Source organism: Gossypium hirsutum, chromosome D13, assembly GCF_007990345.1.
Source record: "Gossypium hirsutum isolate 1008001.06 chromosome D13, Gossypium_hirsutum_v2.1, whole genome shotgun sequence".
Taxonomy (NCBI): Eukaryota; Viridiplantae; Streptophyta; class Magnoliopsida; order Malvales; family Malvaceae; genus Gossypium; species Gossypium hirsutum.
In genome coordinates, this window is record NC_053449.1 from 43,373,218 (window position 1) to 43,385,193 (window position 11,976).

General features: G+C 31.0%; 2 protein-coding genes and 1 long non-coding RNA gene across 5 annotated transcripts; 2 read left to right on the forward strand and 1 right to left on the reverse strand.

Annotated features, from left to right (window-relative positions):
* Positions 1–2,039: 2,039 nt before the first annotated feature.
* LOC107920235 (alpha-(1,4)-fucosyltransferase) lies at positions 2,040–8,440 on the forward strand. 3 transcript variants are annotated; one of them, XR_001690547.2, is made up of 5 exons: positions 2,075–2,683; positions 6,776–6,949; positions 7,063–7,653; positions 7,755–7,801; positions 8,082–8,440. XR_001690547.2 is itself a non-coding variant. In XM_016849835.2 (4 exons), exons 1-3 carry the CDS (start codon positions 2,204–2,206, stop codon positions 7,627–7,629), a joined length of 1,221 nt encoding a protein of 406 aa, XP_016705324.1. In that variant the 5' UTR covers positions 2,075–2,203; the 3' UTR covers positions 7,630–7,653; positions 7,755–7,985. The 3 variants fall into 3 exon arrangements, 2 of the variants coding, with proteins under 2 accessions (XP_016705323.1, XP_016705324.1); XM_016849835.2 differs by lacking the exon at positions 8,082–8,440 and having other exon boundaries at positions 7,755–7,985; XM_016849834.2 differs by lacking the exon at positions 8,082–8,440 and having other exon boundaries at positions 2,040–2,683; positions 7,063–7,985.
* Positions 2,694–5,633, forward strand: LOC121224924 (uncharacterized). The gene is made up of 2 exons (XR_005922658.1): positions 2,694–4,638; positions 4,724–5,633. It is a non-coding gene; the product is annotated as an uncharacterized lncRNA (long non-coding RNA).
* On the reverse strand, positions 7,993–8,505 carry LOC121224971 (uncharacterized). The gene is made up of 2 exons (XM_041108629.1): positions 8,344–8,505; positions 7,993–8,250 (listed from the first exon to the last, which is right to left on the reverse strand). The coding sequence occupies exons 1-2, from the start codon at positions 8,503–8,505 to the stop codon at positions 7,993–7,995; spliced, it is 420 nt and encodes a 139-aa protein (XP_040964563.1).
* Between the last annotated feature and the right edge of the window lie 3,471 nt (positions 8,506–11,976).

Sequence of the window (11,976 nt, forward strand, 5' to 3'; positions counted from 1 at the left end):
AGTGTATATAGACAAATTTATTCATTTTTTTAATAGAGAAAGTAAAATATTTTTAACAATATATTTCTGAAAATAAAAGTAAGAAAATTTTACATTATGTAGGGAGTATGGAGAAACTTTGAACATAATAAAATTTGTATCATATATATGTATAATAAAATAAAGTTTTGGAGCAATTTAGGCAAGTTTAACTTCTCATATCGCCACTTGGGACCAATTAGAATATCCCACATCATCAAAATAAACTTAAGCAACAAATGAAGATGTTCACACTGTAAAATATTTTAAAAAAAAAGTTTGATCTCGAATATTATGATGGGATATAATAAAGCTTGATGGCAAATCTTCCGGGTTGATATAATAAAGTGATTCTCACATTTCCTTTTATAAAAACCAATTAATATATAGGCTCAAGGGGTAAAAATTTTAAAAAAGTATTTTTTATATTCAATTCAGCATTTCAATTTTTAAAATACATCAAAAGGTATTTAAACTTCTTAAAAAAAATTCTTGTTTTTTTTTACTCAATTGAGTACTTAAACTTTCAAAATGTATCAAAAAGACCCTCAAAATTTAAAAAAAAGCAATTAAGCCAATATTCTTATTAAAATTTAAAAAAAGATTATAAAAAAATAAATTTTAGAAAAAATAATAAATTTTAATAAAAAAATAAAAAATTTAAATTTTTTTAAAATTTAGAATTTTTTATAAAAATAGTAAAAAATAAAAAAAATATAAAAATCATAAAAAAATTAACGATCCCTATTTTTTTCAATTAAAGTCATCACGTGTCGCAACACAGCATGACATGTGATGAAAAATGATAAAAAATAAAAATCAATAAAAGTTATAGAAAAAATTTAAAACATTTTTTTTGGTACGATAGTTTTTATAATTTTTTTACGAAATTTATATTTCTTTACATTTTGTATAATTTTCTTATGACTTTATAAAATTTTATAATTTTTTTATATTTCTATATATTTTATAATTTTTTACTATTTTTATAAAATTTTATAATTTTTTATATTTTTTATGATTTTTATATATTTTTATAAAATTTAATAAATTTTTAATATTTGAATTTTTTATTAAAATTTAATTATATTTATAGCTTTTATTGATTTTAATTTTTTTTATAATTTTTAATAAAAGCAAGGGCTTAATTGCTTTTTTTTTGAAAAAGTTTGAGAGTCTTTTTTGATGCATTTTGAAAGGTAAGTACTCAATTGAGTGCAAAAAAAAGTAGGGACTTAATTGCTTTTTTTAAAAAGGATTGAGAGCCTTTTTGATACATTTTAAAAGTTTAAATATCTAAATGAGTGCAAAAAAAGAGATTAATTGCTTTTTTTAACAAAAACTTGACGACTTTTTTGCATCCTTAAATCTAATATATACATTGAAAAATTAGAAAAAAAAATTGTAGACTTTACAACTCAGTTTTGGAATTAAAAATTGAAAATAAAATTATAAAATCGTATATATCATAAATACATAAATACATATATATATATTATATTACAAAGTTGACAATTATATATAGAAAAACCCTAGGTGGAGGATACAATGGCAAAGTTCATTGCTTTACATGCCAACAAATATTTTCTGAGTCTCATTTTTAGTATGCTTATGTTAAAAATACGATAATTGCGAAAGGTTATTTAAATTTTCAAAGCAGTATAATTACCTCCTATTCAAGGATGATTTATTTGTCATTTCAGTCCTTAATATTTAGTTTATATTTCACCTGAGGATTACTATTTTTTCCATGGAAAGATTATTAAAGTTGCATTTAATTACTTAATCATGACTAAAAAAACTATTAGATCCTCCACCTTTTTATTTATTTATATTTTTCGTATTAAATCCACTTACAATTTTCCAGATTAAAACTAAGGTTTTAATTAAGTTTATCTGTCTTGGACGAATCCTACTTAGTTTATAAAATAGTAATTACTTTTCACCTTATGCTTTAATTTTGATTAAAAAAACTAATTGAATAAAATATGAGCAGCTCACCAATTTCTCTTCTTCGATACGTCATCAATGAAAAATGTTTAAAGACTAATTAATAGTACAGAAAAAGTCTGGTAAACCCCCCAAAGCCAACTCTTCTTTTTCCTCTGCATTTCTTTCCCTTTATTTGAAGAATGAAATTTAGAGTAGCCAAAACTGACAATTACATTTCCACCCCACCAATAACATGCAATTGAAACCTCTCAACACCTTCACCATTACGCTCATGTTGTTCTTCACTTTCTTGATCCTCTTCTTTTCTGGTTTCCTTGAATTCCCTTCTGTTTCCTCCTCTATCCAACAACCCTTTACCACTCCATCCCTCACCCTTTCTTCCAACCCTAACCCTTTTACTGATCTGCTCTCTGCTTTCAAGACATGGGATTCTCAAATGGGTTGTTCCCAGTTCAAGCTAAAACGCCACGATTTGATCCGTTTGCTTTCTAACAGCTCTGGGTCTTTGCAGGAACCTGTTTCTCATTCTTCCTGCAATCTGTTGAAAATGGAGCATGTTAGTGTTTTGGTAAAAGGATGGACTTGGGTTCCTGATAATTTGGATAATCTGTATTCTTGTCAATGTGGGATGAGTTGCTTGTGGACTAAATCTCCCGTTCTTGCTGATAAACCGGATGCCCTTTTGTTTGAGACCGCTACCCCTCCACTTCAGGTATGTTTTTTTTCCTTGTTGGCTTAGCTGCAATTATGGAATATAGAAAAATTTGATTTATTTGCTTGATTAAAGTCGTAATCGTGGAGTTGAAAGTGCTATTTGGTGAAGATTCTATTCATTTCTGAACTTTATACGTGTGATCTACTTGTCTCGTGGATTTAACACTGAGATAATTTTTTGAACTGATATTGTAAGGAGATCAATAATGTGTCATTCATCACAATGTCAGTGAAGTATAGTTTTCTAGTAATTTAGCTGCAGCCTGTTGTGGGCAAGATGTTTGGTTCGGGAACACGAGGAATTGTATTTTGTTAGTAAGAGCGACTTTACTAACCAATTTGATTAGTAGATTGTAATGATTTAGAATTTAGGAGATTTTACTTTTTTGTTCTGTCAGGGATCCCTACTCCAGTTTAACCATTTCTTAACATTAGCAATAGATAAACTTTGGTTGTGGATTTAGTTGCAGATACGGTTATGGTGTCATGATTGCAGGTGTCATGGATGTTACCTAGCTTGTCGTGGTTGTCGAGTCACGAATGTGATTTATTTTTTCTAAAATTTCCATACATGTATATTGTAATATCTTGTACACATAATGCTTATGTTAATTAGATTCTTTAGTTAACTTGCAATATTAATCGCAAACAAAATAATATCTAAAACCAGGTTAATAGAAGTTCTTGATCTGAAATGTACTTAAAAGGCATGAATAAAAATTTGAAAGTCCAAACCATTTGTCCTTGTCTATTGTTTATCCTCGGTAATGGCTTACAATTTTAGCTCACTCCGAGCATGGTTTTGTGTCATCACCAACTGTTGGGATGGAAACCAGAAGTTGTGAGCTGTGCACCTACCCATCTCCAACTAAGAACTCAAATTCCAGCATCTCTCTTTTTATTAGAATTTTTTAGGTCGAACAGAGAATCAACCTAAAACTTCAACGTTGGAAAGAGATTAAATAAATTTTGCTTGGAGATAGTCTACTTTAGGAAGAGGAAGGAAGTGATGAGCTACTGAAAGTGGAAGTACAAGACACAAGAAGCAGAAAAAAAAGAAAGGAAGGATTAGATATGTCCTTTTCCTTGCAAGAAGTTATATTTCAAACAAAAAGCATCTTTTAATCTTTTAAAAGTTATTAAAAGTTTTTAGAAAGCTATTAAAATTGAGTTGTTGAGTGTTTATTACCCAAACCATTTTTTATCGATTTTTTAAAATGCCTGTAGTTGCTAATTGCGCCTTTATGTCACTTGTGGTTGTTGTTGTGGTCAATTTGTAACGTGTATTGGCCATTATGATTGTGATTCAATGCAATTGTAACAGCTGAAATGCTGTTTGGCATCTTGAAAATCTATTAGTATGTACATGAGGATTGTTATTCCTAGTTTCTTATAACATGGTATATTACTCTCAGTTATACATTAAGTTAATCACTTTTATTCCATTATAATTTTTTTTCCAAATAATTCTTTCTACACTATACCTTTTACTTAGGGGAGACATAACCTATCATTTAAACAAGTACATTATGCAATGTAATGACTACTTCCAATGGACTTTGAAGGTGCCATGTTGCATTTTGGCTGTTACATGCGCAAAATATCAAATCACAATTTTTGTAATGGCTGATACCCGTTATAGTTGGTTGCAACTACAATGGCCTAACAAAGCAACGTAGGCCATTTTTTTTTTCAAAAAAAAAAAAAAAGAATCAATAAAATAAACATTTTGGATGATGAATTGGCATCAATTAAGTTTTAATAAATTTCTGCTGGCCTTTAATAGGCTTTGGAAGAATTTTTTTTTTGGTTTGAGATATAGCTTGTTGCAGGGGGAAAGACGAATCTAGCTTTTGTTTCTTCAGTTTTTTGCTCTACTTCCGAAGTCCTTTTTCATTCTTGTAATCCCATATTGGTCTTCAAAGGACTGCAGCTCTTATCTCTCTCTCTGAGGTAGATTCCACCTCCAAGCAAAATTGCTAAATGTTTTCATGAAAAGTTTAAGTTCTTAGTTATATATAGTTCTAATGTTTTGAAGGGAACTTATGAAGAATATCAAAGAGGGATGCTTGGATCTTAATTCTTTTTAAGGTGATTGAAAGTAACAAAAGTGTTGGTTTGAAGTAGGTGGGTGCACAATGGAAAGCTCTCTGCTTTGAGTTCCACCTTTTGTTGGTTTAAAGCTTAAACTTGAAGATAATTTATCATGCCTTGAGTGGGCTGAAATTGTAAGTCACAGAATGAGCTAAACTTGTAAGCCAGGACGTGGGCTGAAATGGGGACAAGGAGTCAAGACAAGTGGGTTGGACTTTCATGCCTAGTAAATGTTGTTTTGAATCAAGTTTGTTTTGATTGGCGTGGATTTTTCATGGATCTTAAATTAAAATTTTTTATCTCTCTCTCTCTACACACACACACACACACACACACACACACGCACATACATACTATGTATATGGTATCTATACAATTTGTATGCGATGAATATTGTAAGTTAATGAAAGAACCCAATTAACATTTTGAAAAAAAAAAAGCCCGTGATAACCAAGAAGCATTATGCAACATCCACAACCACGTTTGCAATTTAGAGCTATGAGGCATGTTGCATGATTAGAAGAAACAGCATGTTGGAAATTGATGTTTTGTTACTTAAAAAGCTTATATGAGTTGTTGGGAAGTAGGGTTGGAAGATTCTGTGAATGTAAGTCAGGTTTGGTTGTTAAGGTTTTTCGACTATAGCTTGAGTAACTTGGAAAAAGGTAGAAGAAAAAATGTTACAAAATTTTTTGGATGGGGTTATATCAAAATATTGTAAAAGAGTAGAAGATGGGCTCAGTTTTCCCTTCCTGAGGAGTAGGGTTCTGAAGAGCGAATTTTTGTGCCTTTCTACTTGTTTGAGTTCCTTTAAAATGTGAATAATAAAACCAAAAAAAAAAAAAAAAAAAAAAGAACATACACAAAAACAAACAAACCAAGTGTTTTTCTTTCATGTCCATTTTTCACCTATGGGTTCATTAATTTATGCAGTAATGGATGTTTTATAGAAATTCTTTCATAATATAGGAGACCTCTTTATCAACTTTGTCCATTGGATTTTGCTTGCTAGGAGGGCATTTTGGGTCAGGAATTATATGCATGCTTGTGTCTGTATATGAATCCTGTGTCTTTTATTGGTAAACACATTTGTGTCTTCCATCTGAGTCATGGAAACTTGTCCTAGAAACCTCACTATTATAGTAATCAAGCAAGTTTCTTTGGTTATGTCTCATGCATAATCTTCTTATTGAGCTTTATGTGTCCTGGGATCCATTTTAGGGGATCATCTAAATAGAATCTTGTATTCTATAACTTAATCTTTTATGATGCATTAACTTTGTAGTAATATAGATTGTTCCTTCAAGGATCTGATAGGTCCTTGAGACATTTGTAACCAGAAAATGTGTCTAGGGAAGCGTATTTACATACTTTGACTAGTAAGCCGCATAACCATTTTAGTTTATTTCCACTTTTAGATACAAAAATAATTAGTCACTACAAAATCTTGTCCAAAGAACTTTCTTGGTATCTTGTTAAAAATATTTATCAGGAGCATTCCTTTTGAGAAAGAAGGGAAAGAAATCCGAAAAATGTAAAAGTATGCAATACATCACAGTTTCAAAGTCCTGCCTATTGAAGTTCGTTCTGCTCCTACTGAAGGCAGAACTAGTGTTTCAGGTTTATCATCTTGAGTATTGTAACAAGTCCAGAGACGCCCTTCATTAAATATAGGAAGTCCAGTAGTTATATCTGTCTGCAAGCATTTCTCATGTCAAATAGGAATTTTATGACACTTGGGCTAAGTGTGACGATAGCTATTAAAGCAGCAGATTACCAGTTGTCTACTGAGAAGGCTAGCAGTCTGACTGCAGTTTTTCAAGAGATTTTATCTGTCTTTCTTGCATATTCACATAGATCTTACAATATACCAGTAAAACGACTTTGTATGGATGTTCTGGTTTCCTGTTGCTTATTAAGATAATCTATACATCCAATCTTTGGTTATCATTTTCTGGGATCAATTGGAATGATCTTTTCTTTTCTTTCTGGTTAGAGGCACAGTGGAGATCCACTTCGTGTGTACATGGACCTTGAGGCTGGCAGAAGGCGTTCAGGTCGAGAGGATCTATTCATCAGTTACCATGCAAAAGATGATGTTCAGTCAACTTATGCTGGTGCTCTCTTTCATAATGGTCGAAATTATCACATATCTTCATATAAGAACAATGTGAGCAGTTGGTTTATATTCTTTGTTCATGTGTTCTCAATATTCCCCTTCAATAAATACTTGGTTGTAATACATTTGGGTTTCCTTTTTTTCTTTGGTAAATCTATTTCTAGGAGACACTTGTTTATTGGTCTTCATCACGCTGCCTTTCTCAAAGAAATCAGCTTGCTAAGAGTTTCCTCAGGTTGCTGCCTCACCACTCCTTTGGCAAATGTCTGAACAATGTTGGTGGTTTAGACATGGCCCTTTCCTTCTACCCTGAGTGTACCAATGATGCTAATACCCCGAAGTGGTGGGACCATTTACATTGTGCCATGTCTCATTACAAATTTGTCCTCGCAATTGAAAATACAGTTACAGAGAGCTACGTGACCGAGAAGCTATTTTATGCTTTGGACTCTGGTGCGGTTCCTATTTATTTTGGAGCTCCCAATGTGCTGGACTTTGTCCCTCCACATTCAATTATAGATGGAACTAAGTTTAGGTCCATGGAGGAATTGGCTTCTTACGTGAAAGCCCTTGCTAATGATCCTGTAGCTTATGCTGAGTACCATGCCTGGAGAAGATGTGGTGTATTAGGTAACTATGCAAAGGCCCGTGCAACAAGCCTTGACACATTACCATGCCGATTGTGTGAGGCAGTTAGTAAGAAAGGTGGGAGAAATGCAAGAACAGAATGAATTGTTTATTGTTTTATGCTTCAGGTTGGTCTCCTGGTATCTTGCAAACCATATATAGTGAATCATCAAATTTGTGTTTGATCTAATTGAATTTTATGCAAAATGACCAATGGGATCTGTTGTAGGTGTGTACTTGGATCTTTTGCATTCATGTTTACAAGATGGAGATATGGTAATTTAGATCCATGTTCTTTACTGAAATTATTTCTCTTTGATTGCAATAAAGAGAAAGATACATCTTGTGCTGTAAATGAAATTAATGATTGAACTATAGTTATTAAATTACCCAGCATTATACAAATAGACTATAGGCCATTTGGCTATAAATGAAAAAAGTTAATCACCAGCTTGATTTATTGAGGCTCACTTTACTTGGCTACTTGGAAGTGTGTGTTGTATGCCTTTGTTAACATCATCTTCATCATTATCTTCCTTGTGGAACTTCCATACAGAGGCCATTATTCCACTGCATGTTGAAGGCTTAGACTTTTGGAGCTTGGATTTTTGCTTTTGTTTAGGCTTGTTGTTGCTGTTGTTGATCTTCACACTTTTGAGTTCTTGAGGTCTGTTTTCAAGGTATTCCTTTAACTGCTCTTCGTTCATTCCATCTATTGCATCTGTCTGTCAGTTTTCCCAAAGCCAATAAGCATAATTTTATTTTCCAGAATTAAGAGAGTGAATTTTGTGTAAACAACAAGAGTAAGTAATAGATACCCATTTGCTAAGATCATGTATGTGTTTAAGCACAACCTGCTCTTCATTTTCTACCATTTGTAACTTGTCTTGCAATGACACTGCATTTGGCTTTGAACTTGATGCCATCTTCTTGCTCTTCTTTCCTACCAGTGTTGATGATGATGGTCTCCCACTTGACATTTTCTTTTTATCCTTACGATTTGAGGAATTATGTCACTCAATCTATCCACCCTTTTATAATAATGATTGAGATGAACCAAATTATTTGGAAAAAGTAAAAAAACATAATTAAGACTGGAAACTGAAGTCAATATAACGGTTTAATAAGATGCGGGTCATAAGTTGTAGTTGTAACGTAACATTATAGAATATGAACATTAGAAGAGAAGCCCCCCAACTCCTGGAAGCTGTTACATACCCCGTTCACCTTTAACATGTGACCTCAACCAAACCAAATCCCAAGCTTTGACATACATACATATCATTTTGATTCACATGTTGAATGTTATATCTATTTAGAGTTTTTAAATAACGTGTAATTATGAATTTCGAAGTTAGTTTTTTTATTTTGTCAGAATTTAATTATTATATTTTACAAAAATCGTAAAATTAGTTCAATTATTGGTAAACAAGTGAACATTAATTACCGAGTTCTGTTAATTTGTTTAATGTAAATTGTTGAACTTTTAATTTTTGTTTATTCATTATACATAACTCGTTGAATTGGTGATTTCAAGTTAGTAATTTAACCATAAGGTTTAACACTGCTATCCAATTAGAGTAACTTTTATGTTTTCATAAAGTACCAAGTATTAATTTCTGATAAATTAAAATCGAGGGATTAAATTCTTATCTTTCATAAAGGAGAGGATTTGTTAGGATCAATAATCACAAAGAGGAAGATGAATTGGTGTTTTAAAAAATTTAAGCAAAGGTAAATAATGGAGACTCGAGAATTTCTAATGGTTCGACCTCAATGACCTACATATACTACCTTAGCTTATTAGAACTAAGGGTTTCTCAAATTCACTAGATTTGAACCTCAACCTAGACCTGTCCAAAGGTCGAGTAGTTCACTTGGCCCAATAGGCTCGACCTGATTAGGGTTGGGCTTGGATAAGGATTTTCGCACCTCAAGTCAAGCTGATTCGGCCTAAATTTAATTTAAATAATTTTTTTAATTTAAATTTAATTATAAAAGTATATAAAATATCAATTAAAATTTAAAATTTAAAATTTTTAAAATTTTATTATCTTTTGAATAGTGAAATGGGCTTTTTAGGCGGGCTAGGTTAGCCCATTGATACCTCTAGTTTAACCTTGAGAATCTTAGTCTTTACAATAGGCAAGATTGGTTTACTTCCCTTGAAGGTTTTTTACCCAAAACCTTGAGTAAATCTTTACAAAAATGAAAAATAAAGTTTGGAATGATTATCACCTCTAAAATGTTGATATGTAACAATTAAGCACTCTCGTATAACAATACAACACTTGAAAGAATGAATCAAAATTAACCCCACAAATGTGTACAAGAAAAAATGAGAACAATAATTAAAAAGATTGGATTTTTGCTCTTAATCTTTGTAAGCTTGTTTATTAACTTGTTTAGAGTGTTATTATGTTCCATTTATATGATTGGATTAATAGTCATTTGAAAATGTTAGAAATAAATTGGAGCTGTTGGAATCTTTAATACCTACATTAAATGCTTTTGCAAGTCTTTAGGGATTGAAACATAAGCCACAAGGGTCTAGTTGCTTTGGTCAAAAAGTGACCGTTGAGGCCATGAGTACTGCACTTCAGCTTGGAGGGGTGCGGTATCTCTTCATTTTTGGTGCGATATCATTTCATGGGGGTGTGATCCCTGGGAAATGGAGTGCCTTAATAAAATACGTGGGGTGCGATACCTTTGTATGTAAATTGCTTACTGACTCTTAGGTATCGCTACCTTTTTCGAAAGGGTCTGATGCCCATGAGTCACTTTGCCTATTGACTCTTAGGTACCATACTTTTTTGGTCAGGTACTGCACTTGACCTAGTGCAACTTAAAAATTGTGTTTTTTATTTTAAAAATTAACTTGAAAATAATTTTTCAAAAAACTATTTTACTAAATTTGATTTAAAGACAATTTGTTATGTCAAAATATTAAAAAATCAAGCTTTAATAATATCCTTTTTTATATAACAATACTTAAGAAAATTGCCTTTAAGAACTTCCCCTAATTCAATTTTTTTTCAAATTGTGACTCCTTTTTAATAAAAACTTTTCGCTACAAAGTTATCAATTTTTAATTTGAATAATTTTTTTTGAAAGCATTAAAAGAACAATTATTTATATTTGGACAATTTGAAAGATTGGAAAATTAAGTTTACCCAACATATTTTTATTTGAAAATAAGTGTTCAATTTGGAAAAATTTTCTATATTTTATCTCTCCCTTTTTGGTATATAAAAGAACATTAGAAAATCAAAGGAGAGCTAAAAAAAAGTTATAAAAGCATTGAACAAAATATTCATCATGACATATGGAGGAAATGGAAATAACAGTTAAGGCATAGAAAGTAAAAAATCCAAAATTAAGTCATGTGCTACAACTATAAAATAATATTCTAGTTAATGGTGAGTAAAATTTGTTTCGATTCGAAAAAATTGAAAACACGTTCGAATATCGAACTATTCGAATTGAATTAATCGAATCAACTCGAATTTTTTTTTTGAATTTTGAGTTCGAATCGAGTTAAATTTTTGAATTCGAATAACTTATATAATTCGAATAAACCAAATATCAACCCTTTTACTTCCCTTCTCTCAACCTCCCCCTCAAGCCCTTTTACTTTCCCCCAAAAAATTGTACTCCCCCCAAACCCTCAAAACTTTTTTTTTACTTTCCTCTCAAAACTTTTACTTCCTCCAAACCCCTAAAACTTTTTATTCTTTTACTTTCTCTCCAAAACTTTTACTTCCCCCAAATCCCGCAAAACTTTTACTTTCTCCCAAACCCCAAAAACTTTTTTTTTCAAATTTATATCTACTATTTATATTATTGAATTAAATTTCACATTTTGTACTATTTATATTATTGAATTGTTTAATCATGTTGAATCTTTATCATTTTCTGTTAAAATTGAATTATTAATGATGTTATAAAATATTCGTGTTAAAATTTTTTGTTAGTATCAATTTCATATTTTATCTTTAAAATAACTTTTATTAAAAAATCACATTTTTTACATTTATATATTTCTTAATTTCAAAATACATGGTGACAAGAATCAGAAGATAATTGAAATAATTAAGCAAGCAAAAAAGCTAACCCGTATATAAAAGATTAATAAATAAATTATAAGGGGATGAAAGTTAATAACAAATTTGATTATGGTGGGCAAATTTGATTACGGTGGGTGGCAGTGGCTATAAGGACCCAAAGATATTTTTTTAATTTAACTTGAACAAATATGTTCGATTCGAATTCTGTCTTACTTGACTTGATTCGAGAAAAATTCAAATCGAGTTAGGATGATAAAATAGGATTCGTCATCTCAATTAACTCAAAATTTTTTCCTTGGATTCAATTCGATTCAATTCGATCGAACGCTCACCCCTAATCCTAATGATAAAACAACCAAAATAGAACATCAAGTATGTCAAGCA

Coding starts and splice junctions, on each gene's coding strand:
- LOC121224971 (XM_041108629.1), bottom strand. CDS start 8,505: ATGTCAAGTGGGAGACCATCATCATCAACACTGGTAGGAAAGAAGAGC. Junction 8,251..8,343: donor TACATGATCTTAGCAAATGG/GTATCTATTACT, acceptor GAAAACTGACAG/ACAGATGCAATAGATGGAAT.
- LOC107920235 (XM_016849834.2), top strand. CDS start 2,204: ATGCAATTGAAACCTCTCAACACCTTCACCATTACGCTCATGTTGTTC. Junction 2,684..6,775: donor CCGCTACCCCTCCACTTCAG/GTATGTTTTTTT, acceptor CTTTCTGGTTAG/AGGCACAGTGGAGATCCACT. Junction 6,950..7,062: donor TATCTTCATATAAGAACAAT/GTGAGCAGTTGG, acceptor ATCTATTTCTAG/GAGACACTTGTTTATTGGTC.